Consider the following 27826-nt stretch of genomic DNA (forward strand, 5'->3'; position numbering starts at 1 on the left):
CTATTTCGTTTGCTTCATTTGTAAAATGCCTGTTTCACACCATTGTTGTGAGGATTTAATGAGATCCAATATGTGGATTATTTAGGATACTTTTGGTGGCAAAGAAAACAGAAATCTCAACTAAAATTGGCTTAAAAATAGGAACATGTACTCTTTCTCATAGCTAGAAGTCAAGAAGTTCCAGGGTAATTGATTCAGTGGCTCAAAAAAAAATCATCAAGAATTCAGGTTCTTCCTGTCTTTCTACTCTGCCATTCTGAGCTTTGGCAGCACCCCTCATTGGTCCTGGATGGCTGCCACAATTTCATGCATCAAGTCCTCAATTTCAGGATCCACTGTCAAGAAAAGGGGGTTACTGCTCCATTTTTGTGTCCTTTTTGTAAGGAGAAGAGTTTCCTAGAAATGCTTCAGAAGACATCCCCTTAAATCTCTTTAGCTAGAATTGTTTCACATGCCTGTGCCTAGACCAGTCACTGAAAAGAGGAATGCAATGGCCATAAGGAGTTAGAACAGTCAAAACTTACACCTGGTAAGCCAGAGGGGCCCAGCCTGCCCACAATTGCCTGACTGCCTGGCTCCTGAACCAACTTGGTATCCGATAAGCAAGATGTAGATAGTTGTTGGATAGACAAACAGTGTGTGCAATACCATGGGCCAGTGCTTGGCTAACCATAAAATATGATGTAAGTTCAAGTTTAGGATTATATTATTTAACTGGGTGATTACTGGTGTGTATTTAAAACCCAGATGTGTTCCTTCCCTGTGGCTTTCATTTCATACACACATAAGTCAAGGTTCTTGTTCCTTAATCCTGTTTCATTTGAAGGTATATGTCTAAAAATAACCTCTATAAAAAATAGAACTTTAAGAATGTAACAGGATTTTAATACTTAGGGACATCAATTTGGACAAAACTTGTGCTTTCTGGGATTTTGCAATAAGAATAAACAAGCAGCTGTATAGGTGTTTAGACAGTCCATTCAATTACATACAAAAGTATAAACACAAAATAAAAATAAGATAAAACCTTTGTTATCATAAAGGCTGGGCTGATAAGAGAAGTGTTGCCATAAGATGATCAAATTTCTCTTACTCATTGTCGTAAACTTGATATAAGATATCGTTGGCTAATGGGAGAATGGCAGATTTTTAAAACACGTTTCTAAGTATTTCTATGTACATTTTTACTTTCTGAAAAAAGAAAACCATAAAAAAATCATGACTTTGTTTTACTGCAAAACAACTGTAAAACCAAACCTATAAATCAGACCTATAACTCATACAAGTTAACCCTCTTTGTCAGTCTTTCCCATCACTGAAGAATAAATTATGTGCATTGTTAAAACACACGCATGTTATACAAAAATTCTTTCAACACTTGTTGAGTGCCATTCTGTGGTACTTGTCAGCGTGGGTGCTCTGTGGGGTACAAAGGTCCTTATGACATAACTGTATTGTAATTCAAGAAGCTCATCATCTAGTAGAGCAGAGAAGATAATTCTAATTTAAGGTAGAAGGTGCTCAGCGGGCCCCAGAACAGATCCAGGTGGACAGCTCTGAGAGCTTAGAGGAGCAAGAGGTACTTTCTGGCTGGGACTCAGAAAGGTGTCATGCAGGAGCTGACAGTGGGCAGATTAAGAGGCCAGGAAAGAAGGTGAGTCCAGATTGAAGTCCCCGAGTGTGTGTGAGGAAAGTGTTAGGCCGGGAAAGAAGGTGAGTCCAGATTGAAGTCCCCAAGTGTGTGTGAGGAAAGTTGAGTAGAAGTGGAGGGAAAGGCTGGCAGGAAAGGAAGATTGAGGAAAGATCATATGGCTCACATGCAGCATAAACATAATAGTTTGGCATTGACTAATTCACCACAGATACTAAAATGTCTTTTAAAATCGTCAAAGGATAATAAAAATCCATCAGCTGCTCTTCAGTTTTCCCAAGTTTTTCCATGAACCCCAGCATGGTCAGGCTCCCAAAGCCTGTGTATTTAGAATTCAGTTTAAGGAGCATTCATTGATGATCTGCTGCATAGAAGGCACAGAACTTAGATGCTTGGGGTTCAAAGGCAAAATGTGATTCAGCTCCTGTGCTTATGAAGATTGGGTCCCAGGGTTTTCCCATCAGCTAATCCCAGGCTCCACCACCCCTGACTTCTAGGGTTCATCTGAAACTTCTCCCTTCAAGAAACAGACTAATTCTTCTACCTTGTTACATGGGGAATAGGAAACAGCTACGCTCTCTGGGGATAAGTCATCCAGCCAAACAGTTTAGGGGGACTAGAGCTGCAGAGAACAAGAAGATGTGGAAAGCCACCCTGGCGTGTAGCCTTTGTCAGCCTGTAGCTGGCTTCTTCTCAGTCACTTCATCACTTCTACTGATAGAGTCCTCCATATTGTTACCAAGTCCAGGCTTGTACTGCTTGCTGCACGACAGGCCAGTAAATCAAGAGACGAGGTGTTGGAGCAAGGAATACGACTTTATTTGGAAAGCCAGCAGACCAAGAAGAAGGTGGACTAGTGTCCCAAAGAACCATCTTAGCCAAGTTAGAATTCAGGCTTCTTTTACTAAAAGGGGAGTGGGTGTGGTTAGTTGTTGCAGACGTCTTGGTGTCAGAATCTTTTGTTTTTGCATCTCTCAATGTAGGTCAGGTCACGATGTTCCTGTAAACCTTCAACAAGATAAATATTATTCTCTGTTTGGCAACTTTTAATCACTATATGAATGGAAAATTGTTATACCTTTAAAGATCAGAGCCTTGAGAATGGGCTATCCTGTGTATTTCAGGTTATAGGCAACATTCTTAACTTGTAGCAAAAGCAATAGAATACAAAGGTTAAAGTAAAAGAAACAGTTCTAACATGGAGTCAGATTTGTTCTTCCCTATTACAATGTCATCTAGGGAAGTAAGCAACAGGAAAGTCAAGTGGAACTGGGTGTTAAATTCTACTCACCAGGGGAGTTCCCTTGTTGTCTAGTGGTTAGGATTTGGGGCTTTCACTGCTGTCGCCTGGGTTCAGTCCCTGGTCGGGGAACTGAGATCCCACAAGCCACACAGTGCGGCCAAAAAAAAAAATTCTACTCACCAATGTCAGCAGAGCCCCAGAACCTAGAACAGTGCAGGCAGTGCCAAGCCCCGCATTCTTTGGGGAGGTTTTAGACCATCTATATAGGGCATTCTGGGAAATTGTAAAATGCTTTATACCAGCGTTAGACAGAGGGGCTTAGAGTTGAGAGAGAGGATTTCTTGGGAGGAGTTGCTGGAGAATGAGGCATCCTCCCCTACCCAATACCTAAGGAAAGCCCATAAAGTGGATACTTTATTGTTACCTCAAGCCAAGCGAAAGGGGCCTCCAGGAGAGTACCGGGAGAATTTCACATCTGCTCCCAGAATCTGGGAAATGTAAGGATTGGTGTGTAATTCCTGCCCTTTGGAAGATAAAGGCTAATAAGACTGTGGCAGGAGCTACCTGGCCGAAACCCACAAAATTACCAGTGAGGAAAAGAAGCCTTAATTATCCATCTACCACATATAGAGATAACCCCAATAGCAGATGTATTAATTTCCTAGGGCCGCCATAACAAAATGCATCCACTGGCTGGCTTAAACAACGAAAGGCAAAAGGGAATCTTGTTTCACTTCCTAGCAGAGACCCTCCAAGAGTCATTGAACAACCTCCAAGCCACCTTTTGGGTTTTATTATTTGCAAGGCTTCTGAAGAGTAGCTTTTAATAGAATAGGGAAAAAGAGGTTTGAATCATGGCCTCTGTAATGAAAATGATTATTTTCATTTCTAGATTGACACAGTATAACTTAAAAAAATTTAGTAGACTAGTAATTAACTTGTGTACTTGTATGCATAATTAAAGTTAAATGCCTAGGAGAGGTGTTTGGAATAACTTGCTCTTAAATGAAAAATAAAAGTTAATATCCATAGTTTCTTTTAATAAAAACAGATATAAGGCTGATGTTCTAGGGATATTATAGGTGTTCCTTTTAAAATAAAATTAAATATATGACCCCTGAAAGGGATTATATAAAGTGAATTTAAATTACAAAGCCTAATAATAAAAGGAACCCATCACTCAAGAACTAGAACTTTACCAATAATGCGGTTGACTTTAGCATGCCCCTGCCCTTGCCCCCCAGTGCATCCCCAGGCCTTCTTTTTAGCATTGTCCGCTATCTGAACAATGGTGTTTATTGTTCCTTTGCTTTTCGTGGTAATTTTGCCACAAGCTTGTGTATCCAAAAGCAATATATTATTTAGTTTTGCCTGTTTGGACCATTTTATAAGTGGTATCGTACTGTATGGATTCTTGCATGAATTATTTTTCTCAGTCAACAGTTTGTTCCTGAGATTCGTCCATATTGAGCCACACAGCTATAGTTCATCACTGTTTTTCTGCTGATGATATGTCATTGTATGGCCATGCTGTAATTTATTTTTTCATTTTCCTATAGATGGGCATTAGGTTGTTTATATTATTTTCCTATTGTAAACAGTGCTGCTTTGTACATCCTTGCATGTCTCCAGATACCTGTGTGTAAGAGTATCTCTAGGTTCCTTCTGGAATTTTGAATTGTAGAGAATCATAGTTTTTGATTTCCAAAGTAGGATGGGCCTATTTCAAGGTATAAAATTTTTGCCGATTCTGTGAGTATGAAATGGCGTCTTGTGATTTTAATTTGCATTTTGATTACTAATGTGATAGAAGTAATTTTCATATGTTTGTTGACTAATTGTATTTCTCTTCTGTGAAATGCCTATTTAGATCTTTTGCTAATTATCCTATTGAGATTTTTGGCTTTTTCCTTCTTGATTTTAAGGAATTCTTTATATATTTTGGATGCTAATCCTTTGACAGTTATATGTATAACAAATGTTTTTCTTGCCTTTGATGGCTTTTCTTTTTTAAATTCTTTATTGTGTCTTTTGATGAGAAGTTCTTAATTTTAATGTGGTGGAATTTATTTATCTTTTTCTTCATGGTTTGTGCATTTTGTATCTTGCGTAGATTAACCCAGGATTAACCCAGGATCCCCTCTGTTGGCTTCTAAAAGATAATAAAGGAGTTTTGCCTTTTACATTAAAAGTTTTAATGTAAATAGAATTGTTTTTTGTTTATTTTGCAAGGATCTGAATTTAGTTTTGTTTTTATGAATAATCAAGTGTTCGAGGGATCTATAATGTAACCTCTGTCATGTAGTAAGTTTTCATACTTGCCTGGGTCTCTTTCTGGGCTCATTGTTTTATTCCTTAGCTCTATTTTTCTGTCACTGCACCAATTCACTGTCTTAATTATTAATTGGTAAGACAAGTCTTTTCAACTAGTTTTTGAGGAGAGTCTTGGCTATCTTTAGCCCTTTGTTGAACTTCCATGAGAAATTCCTGGTCATGATTTTGATTACATTTTGAGATAAACCTAAGTTAGCCATGAAGTTTTAGTTTTTTAATATATTGCTGGGTTCACTTTGCTGTTAATTTTGGTTTGGAGTTTGCATCTTGGTTCATGAATGAGATTGGCCTATAATTTTTAGGTTTTTTTATACTGTCCTTGTCTACTTTTAGTATCAAGTTATACCAACCTCACAGAATGTGTTAGGCAGTGTTCACCCTTTTTCTATTATTTTAAGAGTTTGTATAACGTTTGGATAATCTGTTTCTTGATTATTCTATAGAATTTACCTGTAAAGCCCTCCAGACCTCATGTTTCCCTTTTGGTAGGATTTTTTTTTTTTAACTAACAATCCAGATTTTTAAATGATTATTGAAGAGAATTCAGTCTTTTTCTTTGTGGATCAGTTTTGGAAAGTTATATTTTCTAAGCAGTTTATTAGTATGGGGTTATTATAATGTTTTTCTCATCTTTTTAATGTTTGCTACATCAGTAGTTAGGGTCCCATTTTATTTATAATAGAATTTATTTGTGCTTTCTCTTTTTTCTTGATCAATTTTTTGCTTTGTGATCCTTTCTATTAAATGTTTATTTTATGTTTCATTAGTTTATGCTTCCCTCTTTTACTTTCTTTCTTCAAATATCTTTGTATTATTCTGTAGTTCTCTTTTTGGCTTGTTACTTTGTTCATTGATATTTTTACTTTTTGCTCCTTCCTTATAATATAATTGAATTAAAATTATAAATATCCATCAAAGAACCACTTTTGCTGCCTCTCAATAGTTTTGATAGTAGTCTTTTCTTTATAATTTGGTTTTAAGTATTTAAAATTTTTTATTGTGATTCTTCTTTTTGAATTATTTTCAAAATTACTTTTTGATACTGCTATCTATTAGGTCCAAAAAGCATTTGTAACCCTCATACATTGCTGGAGGGAACGGAAAATGGTGCAGGGAAAATGGTCCCTTTGGAATATAGTCTGGCAGTTCATCAAAAGGTTAAACATAGAGTTACTATATAATCCAGCAGTCCTACTCCTAGATATATACTCAAGAGAAATGACAATGTATGTCCACACAAAAGCTTATGCATGAATGTTTATAGCAGCAGTATTTGGCTATCTTTAATAGCAAAAGTGGAAACAACTCAAATGCCCATCAGTTGGTGAATGCATAAATAAAATGTGGTATATACATATAATGGAATATTAATTGGCAATAAAAAAGAATGAAATACTGATACATGCAACAACATGGCTGACCTTGAAAACATTATCCCAAGTGAAAGAGCTAGTCACAGAAGACTACATAGTGTATGACTCCATGTATTTGAAATGTCCAGAATATAGAAATCTACAGAGAGAGGAATAAACAGATTAGTGGATTCCTAGGATTGGAGGGGATGGAGGGTTGGGAGGATAAGAGTTAAAGGGTATGGAGTTTCTTTTTAGCATCATGAAAATGCTTTAAAATTGATTGTGGTGATGGGTGCCCAACTCTGTGAATATACTAAAACATATTGAATTGTACACTTTAAATGGTTGAATTGTACATTATGTGGATTTTTTTTTTTTTTTCGGTACGCGGGCCTCTCACTTTTGTGGCCTCTCCCGTTGCGGAGCACAGGTTCCGGACGCGCAGGCTCAGCGGCCATGGCTCACTGGCCCAGCTGCTCCGCGGCACGTGGGATCTTCCCGGACCGGGGCACGAACCCGTGTCCCCTGCATCGGCAGGCGGACTCTCAACCACTGCGCCACCAGGGAAGCCCCATTATGTGGATTTTTATCTCAATAAAACTGTTACCAAAGAAGGAAGCATTTTCTACTGAAATCACCAATAAATTATAATAGCTCTTAACTAGCGTTTAAATTTGTATGTGCCAATTCTCATTATCTCTCCCCCCTCTCCGTCTCTTCCCTTCCTCCTCCTCCTCCTCTCCTTGGAAATGTTAAATAACAAAGTGTAACTTATTTATCAAAAAGAATAAACTTAATGAAAATTAATGAGGAACACTGACATGAACACAGTTTTCCAATTTCCACCCCCATGGACGATCGAATACTAAGAGACCGCGATGGTGCAACCTTGAGAATCTGGTGGTGCTGACTGACTAGCACAAAGGCTTAGACTATATGATTTTGAGAAAGCAGGATCTTGAAACAATACAATTGCAGAGAACATAGGAGCAAGTAGGCAATATGTAACACACCTTAGAAAATGCTGTAGATGAGAAACAGTCTTGAAGAGACGATTTCTGGCATGTGCCACAGGGGAAAATGGTATCAAATCTACACAATGACTGGATTGTATGGAGTGGCTCCTCTGTGGAGGATTTTACTTTATTCTCTGTGCCAGAAACCCTGACCCCTCCCCCGCCCGTCTGTGAAGTAGGAGCCTGCTTTATAAAGGGGCACTGATCAAGAAGATGGCCATTATCGAGCTGAGAGCCAAACATCTGAAGCTTATAACCAAGCACAATGGCCAAGGCTTCTTATCCACGTTTCTAATTATATTTTTTCCTGCTTTTAGATAAAGGGACAAAGAAATCTGGGACTGACTTTTCAGGTTTTTCAGGCTGCTCTGAAGCGTTCCTTTTTAAGGTAGAGGGATGTAGTTTTGTTTAATAGCAGTGCTGTGAATGGGGTGTGTTCTCCAAGGCTGTCCTCTTGTGTACAATAGCATGTGGATGTCAGAGATGCATTAGGAGATAAAATAATTCATTTGTTCTTTCTAATGAATAGTAATAATTTATAATTTGTACTAATCAAAAACCTTTCATCCACAACAACCAATAGGCTTTACAAACATTATCCTCTCACCAACCTCTGAAGTAAGTGTCTGGCAAGTACAATTATCCCTAATTTGCAGAAAGCCCGGGGTACAGAACACAGTGCAGAAATAGTTATTGATGTATCTTCAGCTTGAAATGTATATTTTGAAAGTCACTTTGAACTTATTTTCATTAGTTACTTTGGTGGTCAAGGAATATAATTTATACTAACCTACATAATGGATATCTACCAGGATGAAAACTATAAAATCCATGTATCCAGATGGTTTTTGATATTAACAAACTTAGAGAAGCTCATACTTTCCAGCCGCTTGGGGGATAGGTGTTCATTCTGTATCCCATTGGTGTCTAGCCCAGTCGTCTCTGCAGCCCAGTTGTGTCTTCATGATGTGGGGCAGCCATGGTGGCAGTACCTGAGGCAAAGCCTTCAGCTCATTCTAGTGTGTTCTCTGATCAGTGAGTGATGGGGAAGGTGGATGAGGGTGAACCCAGAAGAGTCCCCTCAATCACTACCTCTGCCTCCAGACCATATCACCACCGAAACAGCCCACACAGGGCTGCTAAGTGAATCTTGAAATAATGCAGCTTCAGCAACTCTGTCTTGTCACAAAATTTGTACTCTTGATCCTGGAATTCAGGGTTCTCCATCAGAAATACAGAAAAGCAGATTGCCGCCATATCTCTGACCACCTCCTCTCTGTAGTTTGTTGAGGAAAAAACTTGAATTTAGTTTGACTAACTTCCCACCATTCCCCCCCACAACACACACAGACACAAAATTGAGGTCAGAGCTGACACTTAGAAAATGCATAGAACTTGCACACTGCTTTTGTATACAAAATGAGGGAAAATCCCATTCTTAGTTCCAGGAACTTCCTTAAACCTAGACCAGAAGACTTCCTTGAAAGCCCAGCCAGTTCAAATGATAGATGCAGACACATTGTATGTAATATATTCATATTATATATTGCACAAGTGCTTGTACTCACATGTGCACACACACAAACACCCACATACACACACACACACGCTCATACACACACTGCTTTCTCTTTGCTTAGTAAAGGTTTTTTACAGGCGTTTCTATTCCAATAAACCATGTGAGATGCATCCAGACATTCTCTTAGGTTCCAATGACACACAGCGAATCTTACATCTTGTCATATAAAGACGCACATGAGTATCTGCTGACTTCACAGCCGTCTCCGTGTTTGTCAGGAGGATATCTGGGCTCCTGTGGCGCTGGGACAGCTGAAGCCGCCCCTTCATGTGGATTACCAGTGTGGGCTGACTGCGGGTGTCCCAGGTTGCAATAGGACCCTAGGCTCCAGTTAGAATGAATATAGGAGAAATGTCTTATCCACTGCTTTTCTTGGATGATAATTAGTTAATTAGGAAAATTGGTTAAAGGGAGGGTGAATCATTTTTTTAAAAAAGTTTACAGAGACCTAAAATTCTTTCTTAGCTAAACGTACCTTGTGCCAACCTTTAGATTCGGGGTCCCTGTCTTCCTTTGGTGGTGGGTCCTCTCCCAGGAGTGCCTGCTTGTCTCTGTTCCCTAGTACAGTAGGTGTGGGGAAGAGTTCACACTCCGGGGCTAGACTCTTTAGTCTGTATTGCGAGTCTGCCCACTGCTGGTGTTGTGATCTTGGTGGTGCCATTTAACCACTGTGCCTAATTGTCCTCATCTTTAAAATGGGTATATTAATAGTACCTCCTTATTGGCTTGTCAGGAGGATTAAATAACTTACTATATGTAAACCGCTTAGAACCATGCCTCATACAGAGCAAGCTATAAGTGTCCGCCATTGTTATTATTATCAGTGATTTCTGATTTTGCCTTCTTTAAAATCAAGTGAGAACTTAAAGACAAGTGTGAAGCAATCTGAGCACAGCATTTATCCGGATTTTAATGCTTTCCTTCCCAATCTTCTTTTTCTTTTTCTCTTTAATTATGGTAAAATAAATATAAGATAAAATTCACCAACTTAATTATTTTTCAGTGCACAGTTCAGCAGTATTCATTCACACTGTTGTGCAGCCATCACCACCATCCATCTTCAGGACTCTTTTCATCTTGCAAACCTGAAACTCTGTACCCATTGAACAACAACTCTCCATTCCTCACTTCCTCCTGCCCCCAAAAACCACCCTTCACAATCTTATGTAGTAGTTGTGCCCACACCCAATTTGTCGTATTTTTTTTGGCCGTGCCACACAGCTTGTGGGATCTTAGTTCCCCGACCAGGGATTGAACTTGGCCCCTTGGCAGTGAGAGCACAGAGCCCTAACCACTGGACTGCCAGGGAATTCCCATAATTTGTTGTATTTTTGAACAACTTCCTTTTATTGAGTTTCCTAAAGCATTCAACTTAATTTTTAACAGAAATGACTCTATTTTCTTCTATATGTGATATTTAATGAAATTTTGTAATTACAGTGTAAGGTACAATTGGTCTAAACAGGGTTGGGAACAAAGGCAACTAACTTGGTAAGTGTATCCCTAAACTGGTGGGAGCAGAAGGGTGCATGTGTGCCAGAGAGAGCAGTGGGTGTTCTGGTGCTCTGGGCGCCGGCACCATGTTTGCCAGAAGAAATGGTGTGGATGAGTGAACCTGGGCCATTTGATTGGTTTCCCTTCTCTGCACTATGGTGCTTGTGCATTTTCATCATCTGAAAAACACTCCTACTCAGCTCTGTATATCTAAATTGCACCCAGTTTTCAATGTCCAATTCAGCTGCACCTCCTCTGAGACCTCCCCTGTTCTCTTCCCTTCCAGACTCGGGAAGCTTACCTGTACTTCTCCAGTGGCACCTCGTACCTTCTATCTTGTGTTAGCGTTTGTGGGAGTCCTCCAGGAGCAGGCCCTGTATCACATGTCCGTGGATTTCTCACATCATCATTTTGTGCTGTGCATGTAGCCAAGACTCAGGCTTATGGTTATTGAGTTACTGCCTTACTGGGATGGGATGGAGAGAATGAGAAGGGGGAACTAAGTCCTGGAACATTTTATGGTTAACAAAGCCTGAGCACTGTGTGTGTGTGTGTGTGTGTGTGTGTGTGTGTGTAAAACCCTTCCAGTGTGCCTTTTTGGCTTGACTGTAACTACTTTGCAGGCAAAGAAGCTGAGACTCAGAGAAGTTATATAATTCATTCAATTCAAATAGTCTGACTGCATTGCAATTGTCATTGGCACAGTGTCTCAGTGCTTCATTGTTGAAACCATTTGGTTTGTTCCATAAGGTTTGTTCCAAACCATTTGGTTTGTTCCATCTTTATCCAAAGACCTGCTAATCGAGGCTAAAAGATTTCCAATATCAATCAAATTCCAGCCCAATTTGGATGTGTAGGCAGCCATAGGCAGCCATCATTTAGTTACCCTTAGCCCCATGTTTATGTGAAAGAACTTGAGGTTATGGAGCCTTGGCTTAAACCTACTGCGCTTTGCCACCTACTGAGTGACCTTAATTCAGCACATAATTTGACCTCATTGAGTCTCAGTTTTCTCATTTGTAAAATGTACATATGATACATGGAGTTACTCTGAAGACTTAATAGATACCTAATGCATATGAAAGTGTTTCCTGATCTATAAAAGTATTGCCATTATCATCCACACTTACTGAGTAACCATTTATCTGAAGGTATAAAAAGCCCAGTGCAGAGTTTGGGTTAATGTGGAACAAGCTCCCTTAAGTCACAAATTAGGACTCTAGTATTAGTTATTATAGGATCCCCTTTGGGACATATGCCCTTTTAATCTGATGTGCTTGGTATTAGTGTCCTGGACTGATCAATTTTTTTGCTCAAGGCCTTGTTTCCCTTCATAGGTTAAAATAACTACAGGCAAAGGCATGTAGTCTAGGTACATGCTCCCAATTTTTGTTTTGGATTGCCTGGATGTCTGACGAGTGTGAAGTTGCCTTTCAATGAGAGAGGCCTAGGGGTCAAGGGATGCTATTGTAGAGCTTAGTATTAAGAGCACTGGAGTCACGCTCTCCTCTGGGAAGTCTTCGCTGACTCTTCAAGGCTGGCCTTGGTGCTCCTCCCATGTGCTCCTGTGTACCTGAGCGTAGCCCACTCCTAGCAGTAACTGCTTTATCCTGTACATTCCAATTTACATGTTCCTCTGCTCTCCTGGCCTATCTGCTCCTCTGGCCAGGAATGGTCTTATTCATTATTATTATTATTAGCTGCACCTGAGAGAGCACTCAGAGCCCATGCTAGCTTCTCTACAAATACTTGTTGAGGGAATCCCATCTCTGGTGGTTCTATTTCAAGCCCCATCCAGAAGTGGAAGTGAGGCAGGAGATATGGTAAGTTGTGTTGCCATTTTGGTTATACTGAATTAATTAGACCAGTGTTTCTCAACCTTTCAAAAATTATAGCCACCCTAGGGAGGCTTTTTAGCCATTTCTTTCTTTTTTTTTTTTTTTGAACATCTTTATTGGTGCATCTTTATTGGCTTTACAATGGTGTGTTAGTTTCTGCTTTATAACGAAGTGAATCACCTATACATATACATATATCCCCATATCTCCTCCCTCTTGCATCTCCCTCCCACCCTCCCTATCCCACCCCTCTAGGTGATCACAAAGCACCGAGCTGATCTCCCTGTGCTATGTGGCTGCTTCCCACTTGCTATCTATTTTACATTTGGTAGTGTATATATGTCCATGCCACTCTCTCACTTTGTCCCAGCTTACCCTTCCCCCTCCCTGTGTCCTCAAGTCCATTCTCTATGTCTGCGTCTTTATTCCTGTCCTGCCCCTAGGTTCTTCAGAACCATTTTCTTTTTCTTTTCAGATTCCATATGTATGTGTTAGCATATGGTATTTGTTTTTCTCTTTCTGACTTACTTCACTCTGTATGACAGACTGTAGGTCCATCCACCTCACTACAAATAGTTCAATTTCATTTCTTTTTATGGCTGAGTAATATTCCATTGTATATATGTGCCACATCTTCTTTATCCATTCATCTGTTGATGGACACTTAGATTGCTTCCATGTCCTGGCTATTGTAAATACTGCTGCAATAAAGTTATTAAAAAATGTAAAAAATTATTAAAAATAAAAAAGTAATAAAAAATAGAAAGAGAGAGCAACCAAACTAAAAAACAAATCCACCAATGATAGCAAGCGCTAAAAACTATACTAAAAAAACAAAAATGGACAGACAGAACCCTAGGACAAATGGTAAAAGCAAAGCTATACAGACAAAATCACACAAAGAAGAATACACATACACACTCACCAAAGGAGAAAAAGAAAAAAAATATATATATATATATATAAATGAAGAGAGCAACCAAATCAATTATCAAATCTACCAGTGATAATAAGCTCTAAATACTAAACTAAGATAAACATAAAACCAGAAACAAATTAGATGCAGGAAGCAAACCCCAAGTCTACAGTTGATCCCAAAGTCCACCACGTCAATTTTGCAATGATTCATTGTCTCTTCAGGTATTCCACAGATGCAGGGTACATCAGGTTGATTGTGGAGATTTAATCCGCTGCTCCTGAGACTGCTGGGAGAGATTTCCCTTCTTCTTTGTTTGCACAGCTCCCGGGGTTCAGCTTTGGATTTGGCCCTGCTTCTGCTTGTAGGTCACCTGAGGGCATCTGTTCCCTGCCCAGATGGGATGGGGTTCAAGTTGCAGCTGATTAGGGGGCTCTGGCTCACTCAGGCCAGGGGGAGGGAGGGGTATGGAATGCGGGGTGCGCCTGTGGTGGCCGAGGCCGGCGTGACGTTGCAACAGCCTGAGGCGTGCCATGTGTTCTCCCTGGGAAGTTGTCCCTGGATCACGGGGCCCTGGTAGTGGCGGGCTGCACAGGCTCCCGGGAGGGGAGGTGTGGGTAGTGACCTGTGCTTGCACACAGGTGAAGGCCTTTCTTCTAAGGTGAAGAACAAGATAAGGAGGCCTACTCTTGCCACTTTTATTCAATATTGTATTGGAAGTCTGAACCAGAGCAATCAGACAAGAAAAACTAATAAAAGGAATCCAAGTTAGAAAGGAAGAAGTAAACTGTCACTATTTGTAAATGACATGCTCTTATATATAGAAAATCCTAAAGACTCCCTCAAAAAACTGTTAGAACTGATAAATGAATTCAGTCAAGTTGCAAGATAAAAAACTCAATACAGAAAAAGTGTTGCATTTCTATACACTAATAACAAACTATCAGAAACAGAAATAAAGAAAACAATCCCATTTACCATTGCATCAAAAATAATAAAATACCTAGAAACAAATTTAACCAAGGAAGTGAAAGACTTGTATATTGAAAACTATAAGATATAAATGAAAGAAATTAAAGAAGACACATAAAATAGATAAATGGGAAGATATTTCATGCCTGTGGATTGGAAGAAACAAAATTGTTTAACTGTCCGTACTGCCCAAAGCAATCTGCAGATTCAGTGCAATCCCTATCAAAGTTCCAATGGCATTTTTCAAAGAAATAGAACAAATCATCCTAAAATTTGTATGGAAGCACCAAAAAAAAAAAAAAAAAAAAAAAAAAAAACTTGAATACCCAATGCAATCTTGAGAAAGAAGGGAAAAGCTGGAGGCATTATTATTTCTGATTTCAAACTATATTACAAAGCTATAGCAATTAAAACAGTATGGTATTGACATAAAAACATACACATAGATCAATTGACCAGAACAGAGCGCCCAGAAATAAACCCACACACATATGGTCAATTAATTTATTTAAAAGGAGCCAAGAATGTACAGTGGGGAGAGGATAGTCTCTTCAATAAATGGTGTTGGGGAAACTGTACAGCCACAAGCAAAAGAATGAACCTGGACCACTGTCTTATACCACACCCATAAATAAACTCAAAATGGATTAAAGACTTGAACATAACGTGTGAAATCATAAAAGTCCTGGAAGTAAACATAAGGGAAAAGCTTCTTGACATCAATTTTGGAAAAGATTTTTTGAATCTGATACCAAAATCAAAAGCAACAAAAGAAAAAATGAATAAGTGGGAATCCACCATACTCAAAACCTTCTGCACAACAAAGGAAGCCATCAACAAAATAAAAAGTCAGCCTACTGAATGGGATAAAATATTTACAAACCATGTATCTGATAAGTGGCTAATATCCAAAACATATTGAAAAACTCATACAACTCAATAGCATGAAAACAAACAATGTGGTTAAAAAATGCACAGAAGATTTGAATAGACATTTTTCAAAAGAAGACATACAGATGGCCAACAGGTACATGAAAAGATGCTTAATATCCTTAATCACCAGGAAAATACAAATCAAAACCACAGTGAGATACTACCTCACACCTGTTAGAATGACTATTATCAAAAAGATAAGAAATACAAGTGTTGGTGAGGATGTGGGAAAAGGGAATCCTTGTGCACTGTTCGTGTGAATGTAAATTGGGAAGCCACTACGAAAAACAGTATGAAGTTTCCTCAAAAAATTAAAAATAGACCTACCATATGATCCAGCGATTCCACTCCTGACTATTTATCTGAAGAAAATGAAAACACGAGTTGAAAAAGATACACACACCCTCCTGTTTGTTGAAGCATTATTTACAATAGATAAAGGAACAACCTGAGTGTCCATTGATGGATGAATGGATAAAGAAAATGTGGTAGACATATACATAGAATATTATTCAGCCATTAAAAAGAGGGCTTCCCTGGTGGCGCAGTGGTTGAGAGTCTGCCTGCCGATGCAGGGGGCACGGGTTCGTGCCCCGGTCCAGGAAGATCCCACATGCCGTGGAGCGGCTGGGCCCGTGAGCCATGGCCACTGAGCCTGTGCGTCCAGAGCCTGTACTCCGCAACGGGAGAGGCCACAACAGTGAGAGGCCCGCGTACCGCAAAACAAAAAAACCCAAAAAAAACCACCAGCAAACAAAATAAGTTCATAGATACAGAGAACAGAATGGTAGTGGCTGCCAGAGGCGGAGGTGGGGTGTGAGAGAAGTGGGTGAAGGGGGTCAACGGTAAACAGGAAAGAATATTAAAATTTATATACATTTCTAAAACCTTCTAGTGACCAATTACGAATCAATAGTCAGTTTTAACTGATATTTTATAATAGTGATACCAAATGCAGACAGACATGAGGTAATGTTTAAAGCAATTGCAGGAAAAATCATGTGTTTGAACATATTTGACAATGTATTGAAAGGATTTTTATGTTTATTCATTCTTAAAGAGAAAGTTATACAGATCTAGTGTTTGGTGAGAAAGAGAGGGAGAGCAGGAGAGTGATCGCCGAGGGAAAGCAGTACATTCAAGCAGGTAGGGTTATCAGTTTCAATATAAATATCAAAGTGTATGTCTCATGCACTTTCCTCTGAGGAAAAAAAAGCAACTGTAATGTGGTTTGTGTGCAAAATGAATAGGCAATTATTATCTTTGGGTGACTTAAAGTAGCTCTTCTGGAAATTCTGCATAAGCAGCGGGAGTTAGCAATGTTGACCTTCGTATAGGGGTGCCTTTGCTCATCCATGTTATTATGAGTTGAGTGTAGTTTTAGAATATGGAAAACTTACCTGAGTTGGTTTTAAAGATGCCTTCTGTTGTCATGATTTCAGGGGTTCTCTAGCTGTCTCTTCACTCTGATTTGGAACACTTTTAGAAAACCTTGGCTGCTTACCCAAAGAAGCCTATCTTCTCTCGGAGAGCAGTCGATATTGTTCTATTTGTGTTAACTCAGATCCTGATTGTTTGAAAGCTTCTGGCTTTGCATAGAGAAGTTCTGTTACGACACGGCTTATCCTTAGTAGTGTTACCCGATGCACGTTTGTATGCATGACACACAGTTGAGGCCAAAAAAACTGCAATGTTGAAGTTTGGAGCAGAGGTAGATTTATTGCAGGACCGTGCAAGGAGAATGGGGCCTTGTGCCCCCCAAACCCTGAATTCCCTGAAGGGTTTCAGCAAAGCATTTTTAAAAGCAAGGTGTGTGTGTGGGGGGGGTGTGGCTGGTTGTTGCAGACTTCTTGGTGTCGGAATCCTTTGTTCTTGCAGCTGTCCACATGGGTCAGGTCATGATGTTCCTGTAAATCTCCAACAAGACACATGTTATTCTCTGTTCTGCCACTTTCAATCTCTATATGAATGGAAAAGTGTTACACCTTTAAAGGTCAGACCCTTGAGAATGGGCTATCCTGTATATTTCAGGCTATAGGCAACATTCTTAACTTGTAGCAAAAGCAATAGAATACAAAGGTTAAAGTAAAAGAAGCAGTTCTAACATGGAGTCAGATTTGTTCTTCCCTATTACAATAGTATATGGATATGGAAAGACTAGTTGTGCTATCATAGGTTTGATTACTACCACTCAGTTCCTTTATGTCTGTTATTTAGGGCTTTCAACCATACTCCGAGACTGATGGGACAGGTGTTACTTCCCTCATTTTACAGGTGAGGAACTTGTGACTAGGAAAGGTTAACTGTGTGTCTGGCAGATTAGGCCCTCAAGTTCAGGTCTTCTGACTCCGGAGTCAGTGCCCAGTTAACTACCCCACAACATCCTACGCCTTAAGCCTTCTCAAGGGTCATTGTGGAGCAGTGAGTAGACCCCAAAAGGCACAGCCTGGACCTGTGAGTAGGAAGAGGTAGATTTGACTCAATAAAGATGGGACATTCCAACAACAGCAGGGACTGCTTCATGAAATCCTGTACAGCCTATCACTTGAAATGGTCATCTGGATGTTGCAATGGGGTAAAACACAATATAGCATTTGGCTAGGTGACCTTTTGTGTCCCTTAAAGTTCTGAGACTTTGTTAAAACAAAATCTACTGTCTGGTTTCCTCTCCCTTGTTACAGCCACGTGTATATATGAAATGTCCAATTTCACGGTTCCCTTTCCTGGCTTTCCATCAGGAGTACCTGTCAAGCTTTGTGAGGATACATATGCCGAGACCTGACCCCAGACCTCCTGTATCAGAATTCCAGCGTGGGGCGGAGTGGGAGGTGTGAGAGTATTTCTCCAAAAGTTGCACAAGTGATTCTAAGGTGTAGGGTTGTGAACCACTCTTCTTGTGTAGCCCACTAATGACAAGGTACAAGCAGGCCTCAGTTTGGATTTTTTTGGTATAATTTGTCAGCATCAAGGAGTCATAGCTTCTCAGTGTGCAGTACCGTTTTTAATAGTAATCAGGCCATTTAATAACACTGTGTTTGTTCTTTCGGCTGCAAGGATACCATGATCTCCACTTGGCAGGTTAGTTTTGCCGACATCTCATTATGCCTGCCTATCTCATGGTGGGGTGGGAGTTGGTGCTGGTCTAGGAAGTAGACATTGATCAACCCAACCACATAGGTCCTTTCATGTTCTGGAAAAAACAGTTCAAAGGGTGTGAGGGCCAGCCTCAATGATCAGCAGGTTGGATAGAGAAACTAGTGAGCTGCTCTCTCCTATACTAGTTACCTACTAGTTAGCTTTGTAGCAGTAAGAAACGTCCAGTAGCATGAAGAATTAATGGTTGTAGGGTATTGTTTTCCTGAGGAATTTTCTTGATAAAGTACTCCACCGTGTTTATAGCACTTCTCTGAGAGAATAATCACTGAAGGATAAGACACCCCCCGCTGTGTCTCCCCATGGTAGACCAGAAAAAAAATTACAGTTGCTCTAACAGTATTTTTTTCTACTTTTCAATCAATAGGATGCTTTTTAAAGCTTACGTTTCTCTTTGGACACTTTAAGTGACGATGAGACAAAAGAAAAAAAAACCAAGATAAAATGACAGTATAGACACTCCTCAAATCCTATAATGAACTCCACAGGGCATCCAATTTTGATGTATTAGGATTTTTTTTTATAATGAGTACATTGTTGGAAATCACATTTTCTATCTGCAGGAGCTGGAGATGAAACTGAGCTGACATCTTACCTCTTTGTAGTTAATTAGCAAGAGGAAAGTAGTGGTTTGAATCTTGTATGGGAAAGGGTGGTATTAGTCATCCACCTTTTCCCTTCAGACACCTGGATCTTCTTCTGTGCTTTTTGATTTGGTTTAATGGTTTGGTCTTGTTGGCTGGAAAAGATGAGGGAAATTGAAGAACAGTTATTATTTAAAAAAAAATAACTATAGCTCACTTCTCGCCTCCATCTTGCCTGTAGGAGAAATAAAATAGAGCACGTCTTTTTCCTCCAAAGAGCAATTCTTTACCTGGACTCACACTGTAAGCAGTGCTGGCGCTGCAAGAGTCTTTTGTTGTCACTGTATTAACATTTGTCACCTTTGAATCCCTAGCACTTAGCACAAGTACTGGAACTTAGTAAGCATTCAGGAAATGTTTATTAATTAATGAGTAAATAAAACATCGTGTTGACCCATATAGTAAGGTGTTCAAGTTGCATTAATTGTGTCTAATCCCTTTCTCCATGTAGTAGCTCCGTCCGTTCGAAGATGTATGCTGAGGTTTACATAGAACTCAACGGTTAGGGACAGAGGCAGAGCAGGGCATGGAGGTATGTCTCCATTTAGGGGACTGGTCCTCTGTCAGGTGAGCACGTCTGGGGCTGGCACGGATGCTCATCCAGATGAAGGCTAAGTAAGTGGCAGAAACATTTAGCACAAGACTCCTCTGATCCGAATGTGTTTATTAATGCCACATCATGGGCCTGGTCCTGGGGGTGACAGAGAAGAGCCACTTTCCTGGTTCCTCCTCTCAAGGAGCCCACTTTGTACGTGGGAAGACTAAGCAAGCACTTGAAAACAGCCAGCACCCAAGTGTTACACTGTGTGTGACTGATCCCCAGTGCAGTAAGCATCCAGGGGGGCTGGGTCAGTGGTGCTTGGTGGAGAAAGATCAGTTTTTTGAGTCCCCTCTGTGTGCTAATTGCTGGACCCTATCGGCTACATCCATCATCTCTCTTCATCACAACAACCCAGTGAGGGACCTCAGGCGACCTGACTCAGTCGAAGAGCCTGAATCTGAGCACAGGAGATCTGACGGCATCCCGCCTGTGGTGCTTTCTCCCGTGCTTCGTGCCTCTTCTCAAGGTCCCATCCTCAGGCAGGGCTTCCTGGAGGAAGCAGCACCTCCAGGGACCTTGAGAGGAGGAGAGAGAGGGCTTGGGTTGCAGGTGGCTGGAGCGAGGGCACTGCAGGCTGTATGTGGGCGGGGCAAGAGGAGCTGGGGGTTGATGTGGGGCTGTGGAGTGTCTCGGTCAGGGAGATGGCATGGGGAGATGAGGTTGGCACACCCCAGCTGTGGAGAGAGAGGCCCGGTGGCCAGGAACTCCGGAGGGCAGAGGACAGCTGTGAGCGGCAGGGATGGGGGTGAGTTGTGCTCTGGCCAAGCCCAGTGCGGAAGCCAGGCCCCGAGCGCGCGGCCCCGTGCCCCTCAGCCTGGGTGGAGCCCAGCCGTGTGGCTCTCAATGGGCAACCTGTTGACTGTGAGGTGTGGTCCAGGGCTGGGCCTTGACCTAGAGAGGGGCGAGCAGGCCTCGAGGTCTCTCACTGCCCTGCAGAGACAGCAGAAGCCCGGCTCACGGCGGAGGGGCACCCACTTTGTGCAGCTTCTGCCCGGGGACCGGGTGCTGTCTCCACGGCCTCCCGCCCTCCGCCCCCACCCCCACCCCATTGCAGCAGCAAGGGCCCGGGCCCCGGCAGGTGTGCACGGTCTCCATCTCTCTCTGCTTTTGGCTTCTGCGTCCCGACCAAGCCCCCTCCCAGAAGGCAGGCTTCCGCTGCCCTGGCTTCCGCTCTTCCCCACACGCTGGGACCACGCAGGTCTCGGCTGCTCGGCTGGGTGGCCCTTGGGTCTCCCCCTAGACGAGCCCACCCCCAGGAGCCCCTCGTGGGCTCAAGCTGCCCTTGGTGCAGGTGGCCCTGCTCCTTCTCCTTCTGGAAATCTCGTGGCATCAGATCTGCCCACCGCGTTGGGGAGGAGCCACCACTTCTAGAGAGAGTTTGGAGTGTAGCTGTCACCTCCAGTCTCGCTCGCTCCGCTCAGCGTGCTAGCTGTGGGATGCTGGCCACCCATCACTGCTGCCCACCAACCTGCAGTCACTTGGCTCTGACCAGAGGGAGGTGGCCTCCCAGGGTCCCAGCCCAGGGGGCAGTGGACGCTTCTGCTCGTCTCAGTTCGGCAGCTCTGTGCTGTCTCCTGGCTACACCGACTCTGAGGGACAGAGGTTCTCGTAGGAAGGAAATTGTCGACAGCCACAGTGTGGTAGGACACAGCTTCTCCAGGGAGGCAAGATCCCAGCCTCAGCTTCTGCTCCTGGAGCCCTGTTTCTGGAGGTTTCTTTTTACCCAAATTAAGCACCCTCTCATTAAACCCCTGTCCTTTTATTTCTGATTCTAAAGTGGGGACTCACACTTGAAAAACACAGTGTTTCTCTACCACCCTACACTTCATCAAAAGAGTGAGAATCTGGGTCCTTTATGGTGTGGACGAAGGCCAGACCACAGTCCCCACTGGGGTCAGAAGGTGCCGGCTGGGCCTGCACCTCAGCACCCGGTCAGTGGTTGTAGACACTCAACTGATATTTCTATCAGTCGAATGGATAAATAAGATCAGAATTATCCACTTACAGAGACATGTGTTTTCTCCTGCAGTTTAGTCCTTATGGGGAGGGGTCCATGCTAAGGAAACATAAAAGGGTAACAACAATAGAAGCGTCACATTTGTGTATAGAGAGCTGGCCTTTTCCCCAGAACTTTACCACATATGACCTCGTTTAATCTTTATGACTCTTCTGTCACAGAGGTTATTTTTTATTCCTATCTGAAATAGTAGGAGACCCTGGGTCACAGTCGAAAACAGTGTTAAACTACTTGTTAGAACTATGGCTTAAGTTACTTCTAGTCACTTTAATTCTCATCTTTTCCCACTCCATCACAGCTGAGTAGAGTATAATTCTAATAATTCAGCTTATGATAAGACATAGAGACTTAGACTTCTGTGTGCCAGGCACGGTTCTGGCTCCCCATTTTGCAGATGAGGAAACCGTGGCATCAAGTGGTAAAGTAGATGAAGGGCCTTTGATAGTGGGCGTGGGCCCCCTAGGTAAGGCAAGGCTCATAGCCAAGGAACTGTGATTTGAACCAGCGTCTTCCTCCCTCCCTGGCCCTGCCCAGGTCACGCAGCTGCCGAGTAGCAGAGCCAGAGCACTGCCCAGGCAGCCTGGCTCGAATGTGTGCTTCTCAGCAGAGTACAACACTGCCCCCTGCTATCGTCCCCCTGCCTTCCTGTCTCACCAGCTCCTGGCCTCTTTTCTGGTCTCATCTGCTGGGTAGGCCACCTCCCTGGTTTCTCTTCTTCTCCCCAGCCCACCGGTAGTAAAAACTAATCATGTTGACCTGGAAGAGTTGAAGATCGCATTTTCCCCATGGGATGGAACGCTGTCACACAGGTCTTTAAGAAATGGCTGATTTGTCTTGGGGTTCTCTTTTAAAACACCTGGTTCTGTGGATGACTTGGCTTCCACAAAGCTCTAGCTGACTCTAGACGTGTGATTTTTCTGCCCCCAGAACACTGCCATGTGTGGGTCTTCTGGGATGTTTTGTCTTGTAAGGAATGACTGACCGTAGCCTACCCCTCTGTGTTCCTTCACCTCCCTTTGGAGTCATGAGATAAAGTGACACGGGGGAAATGCTCAGAGAAGACATTCATCCTTTGCGTTTTTCCTTTCAAGGTATTTTTGAATGACAGTGTTAAAGCACCTATAACACTGCTGTGAACTGTTAACAAGCACATTTGCACATCACATCTATCATGCTGTTTGCATGATGTTATGTGAAGAAACAGCTCAAAGTATTTTTAAGATATAGCCTTTTATCTTCGGAAGCACCAGAAACTATTTGCAGATTGGTCTTGGGAATCAAATTAGCCTAACACATCGGTGAGTTCCTGGAGGTGTGGGCATTTCTGTAAGTGGTTCCTGGCCCCTTAAGCCTTCTGATCATTTGCACTGTGTATTTTTATACAGACTCTTGTACTTTGGAGAAATAAAATAAAGAAACTTAAAGGTGAGTTTGACAAGGGCTTCTCCACACTGTTTGTCAATGCAGATGGATCCTGAATTTTAATGGTAGTAGTTTCTTTTAAACAACCAAACCTCTTTAAACCTCTCCACAAATAATGTCAGTGCGCAGATTATGTCTAAAAGTGTGTGCTGGTGAGTGGAAATCTTTCCTGACCCCATACTGCAACCATGAAGGAAGAGCCTAATCCTGGAAAACAGTCTTGACAGCCTGGATGTCAGTTACCTCCATCTCATCTGGGCCACTGCCTGCGTGACATTTTGCTGTCACTTGATGACTTCGGGTGTCTACGTTCAGGAGCCCAGCTTGGGGTCATAGAACGAGCCAGACCTTGCACCTCCAGTTGAAACCTGGTTGGCTGCCGCTTACCGGCTGTGGGATGTTATGTGAAAAAACTTGTGGAGAGGCCTTGGTTTCCTCACCTGTAAAATGGGGATGGCATCCCTGTTGTGAAATTGTTGTGAGCAACATCTGTGCGCCCATGTTCATAGCTTTATTCACAATAGCCAAAAGGTGGAAGCAGCCCAAGTGTCCATTGACAGATAAATGGATAAACCAAATGGGGCACATACAAACAATGGAATGTGATTCAGCCTTAAAAAAGAAGGAAATTCTGACACGTGCTTCAGCGTGGGTGAATCTTGAGGACATTCTGCTGATGAAATGAGCCAGTCACAACAGGACAAACACAATATGATTCCACTGACATGAGGTGCCTAGAGGAGTCAAGTTCACAGAGACAGAAGGAGAATGGCAGTCACCTGGGGCTGGGGGAAGGTAGAATTGGGGAGTTAGTGTTTAGCGGATATGAAGTTTCGATTTTGCAAGATTAAAGAAAGTTCTGGAGATGGATGATGGTGATGGTAGCACAATGATGTGACTGTACTTAACGCCACTGAATTGTACACTTAAAAATAGTTAAGCTGGTAAGTTTTATGTTGTGTGTATTTTACCTCAGTAGAGAAAAATTGGAAAAAAGAATTATGAGCATTGAAGAACACCCAGTAGGTAAAGTGCCTGCCATATTATCAGTGTTCAGTAACTAGTAGCAGCTTTTACTAGGGTTTGGGATTATAACTAATGGTTGCGTGATATCTCATCATGTGGCTGTACCATAATTTGTTTCTTTTTTGTTTGACTTTTGGATTTCTTATGGTACTCCACCATTGTAGCAATGATGGAATGGATTTTCGTATTTGTGTATGTCTTTTCTATTGTTTGGGGTTTATATCTTTGAGGTTGATTTCCTGGGTCACTTAATCAAGGTGAATTAATCTTAGTCTTTGGGGCTCTTGCTTCTTATGCCCATAGAGTTTCAGAAGGGTGCTGTCATTTTCAGTGTCACCACCCAGGCAAGGGCGCTGGCCTCACAGTGTCCTCATCAGCACTAGGCACAATTTTAAGCAGTTTTGCAAAATGAAATGAGTAAGAGATGGTGTTTTAATGTTTAATATACATTTGTTTGCCTTTATTTGATCACTGGAAATGCTGAGAACTTTTCATGCCTGGATCTACATTTATTTTTTCCAATGTGTATTGCCTGTTTACATCTTTTGCCTATATTTCTAGTGTGGTTTCAGTGCTTTTCTTATCAAATTTTTTTTGTCATGTTTGTAACATATTGTTGCCATTTTTAATATTCAGACAGTCTTACTAGTTATGTAGTTAAATCATTCATTTAAACATTTCAAAACACAATTATAAGATTTTAAAGTAGATCAAAAATGGTTTTGCAATAACATGGTTATTATACTTAATGAATCTTCTTCCCATAATTCCCTTATCATTCTTTTAATACCTATTAGCATAAAATCTGTTTAGATGTTAACTTACATGACTATAGTATTTGAATTAAAATTATGTAGGCTGACCAATTAAGAATAAAATATTAATAACCCAATATAAAGAAGACATAACAAAAAGTAGAGAAAATAAAAAATTAAAATTATTAATAAGCATGACATTTTTTACCTCACTAATAATTAAATTCATTAAAAATAAAATGATAGGATATTATCTTCCATCTATAAATTTGGTAGGGATTAACAACATTGTGATGGTGACTGAGGCTGACCCTCAGATATGCTGCCAACGGGGAGAGAAAATTGGGTCAACTTTAATGAATAGCAGTTTAGCACAAGGTATCAAGTATCTTTAAAATGTTCATAAACATTGATTTAGAAAATTCCCATATATAACTAAGGCTAGAGGCAGCCTCAAAAATGTAGAAAAAATATTTATATTCATAGATAAAAATAGGATTCAATACAAATGCCCAGTGACAGGGAATGATTGAATAAGTAATAGTACGGCCATCTTTGGAGTGTTATATAGTCATTATAAATGGTATTTCCTAAAAATTTCAGTGATATGGAAAAACACTCACGATATGCTGGTAAGTGGAAAAAGCATGATGCAGTGATTACAGTAAAACAAACTGTGTGTCACGGTGCGAGTTTGTGTGTGTTTTGTGTATGTATGTCTCGTACATATCTAGAAAGAAGTGCGTAAAAAGTATTGATAGTACTTATGTGGTAAGAGTATGGGGGATTTTTATTTTCTTTTCTATATTTCTGCACATTTTTTAAGCTTCATATTGTTTGCAAATCATCGTTTCTACAATCAGAAATTTTAACTGCTAAGGAAGACTAAAGGTAATAAGTAGATCTCTCTCCTTTTCTGGATTCATGTTCCCTTTGCTCTCTTCGCTTTGATATATTGGACAGAACCCTGGACAAGAAGTCAGAAGGTGTTTTTTCAGGTTATGGTCCAGAAATTTGCTAGCTATATGACCTTGGGAAAATCTAACTCATATGTACCTGTTTGCCAGTTTATAAAATGGGGATTTCTACCTTCCCTGCGTGTACCATTGGAGGGTTTAAGAATTAAGGTGAGATTACCAACATAGGGGAAAACACTGCTGCAAACTAAGATGCAAGTTCAAAGGATTCCCCAAACCACTGGGAGGTCTGATAATTTGTTAGAAGGACTCACGCAAGTCCAGAGCTGTTATCCTCACAGTTATAGCTGATTACAGGAAAAGGATACAGCTCAAAGTCAACTAAAGGAAGAGTCACATAGGTGGAGTCTGGAAGGATTCCAGTGCAAAGCCTCTGTGTCATCTCCCATGCAGTCAGGATATGTTACCCTCCTGGCCTCCATGTGTGACAATAAGCAGAGTATTGCCAACCAGGAAGCTCTCCCAAGCTTTGGTGTCCAGAATTTTTAATTGGGGCTTCGTTACATAGGTATGATTGATTGATTGCCCACATGGTTGAACTCAGGCTCTCGGTCAACTGATACTGTGTTACCCAAAGCCGCCACCCTCAGTCACATGGTTGGTCTTTCCGACATGGCAGCCTCTACCCTAGGACTGTTGGCAGCCCTACCCTGAGATTCAGTGTGGCTAGCCCCACCCTAAGAGTATAGGTGTGGCCTCTCTAAATGAGGACACTCCTATCGGGTATGACCTAGATTACGTACCAGAGCCAAGGCAGAGGCCAGCTACCTGTTTGGGCAAGGCTAAATTCTTTACTACACACAAGGTGACGGAAAGAGATGGAGAACAAATTTAAACATAGAGATGATGTTAGTATGGAGGGGTCTATTATTTACCATATGTTCTAACATTGTAAAATAAGAGAGGGCATGAATTCCACAGGTGCAAGTGGTCTGCAAGTACCCGCTTCCCTGATCCTTAGAACCTTGGGGACCACCTTTGAGAAGGGAGTGTGCTAACAGTGGGGGCTGCAGAGAGGCTTTTGCTACAGTAGTTGTTTACCACAGAGACGAATTAGGCTGAGAAAACACTTACCGTCCTGCTGGGTATGTGAATCTGACCCTCGCCTCAGTGTTAACAGCACAGCAAATATGTCTCTCTGTTAACGAATATATCTAATGTGAACGAGTTATAAGCCTGTTTTTTTCTTGGGTTTCTCTACCTGGCACCATCTCCCTCTGTAGTGCAGCTGAGCTTACTATGTACAGAGAAGAGGGGGGTGATAAAAATAAATTGGCTCGTTCCCCTTGCAGAGTTTCAAATCTCTAGCACCATGTCAGGTTGGATCCATAAGGTTTCATAAGAGTGAGATTAGAAAAATGAAAACCTGAGTTTATTTTCTCATGGAATTAAAACAAAATTAGAACACAATGAAGAGGAATCATCATCCTCAGGAAACTTGCTCGAGGACAACTGTGTGCTTTTATGGAAAAAGAACCAGCGACAGAGACTTAGGATGAAAGCATTAAAGTACGATTGTGCTCCCACCCTGCCTTCAGAGGGAAGAATTTCAGCCTTTGTCTAGTGGTTTTTTGGAAACAAATAACTTGTCATAAATTGATGTTGTCAGTAAATTTGGGTTGTACGTTCTGTTTCTTTCAAGGAAGAACTGGCCACGCAGAAGTAGTCCGAGTGGTATACCAGCCAGAACGCATCAGCTTTGAGGAGCTGCTCAAGGTCTTCTGGGAGAATCACGACCCGACCCAAGGTAGATGAGTGAGCCAGTATTTAATTATCTTACTAATTACAGCTGGGATAATTAGTGTTTGAACTGCATGGAAGAGATGAACCTTGAAATCACACAGGAGCTCAAGAATATGATTGCAGACATTTATTGACGGAGACGGGGAGGGGCTGGGGA

General features: G+C 41.4%; 1 protein-coding gene across 3 annotated transcripts in view; it reads left to right on the forward strand.

Annotated features, from left to right (window-relative positions):
- The window catches only part of MSRA (methionine sulfoxide reductase A), a 367438-nt gene that overhangs the window by 214825 nt on the left and 124787 nt on the right, over positions 1–27826 (forward strand). For all 3 annotated transcript variants that reach the window (XM_082657570.1, XM_082657568.1, XM_082657569.1), the window contains exon 4: positions 27569–27673. In XM_082657570.1, coding sequence (XP_082513696.1) covers positions 27569–27673 — 105 coding nt within the window. The remainder of the gene's footprint in view (positions 1–27568; positions 27674–27826) is intronic.

Source organism: Grampus griseus, assembly GCF_964374135.1.
Source record: "Grampus griseus genome assembly, chromosome: 6".
Lineage (NCBI taxonomy): Eukaryota > Metazoa > Chordata > Mammalia > Artiodactyla > Delphinidae > Grampus > Grampus griseus.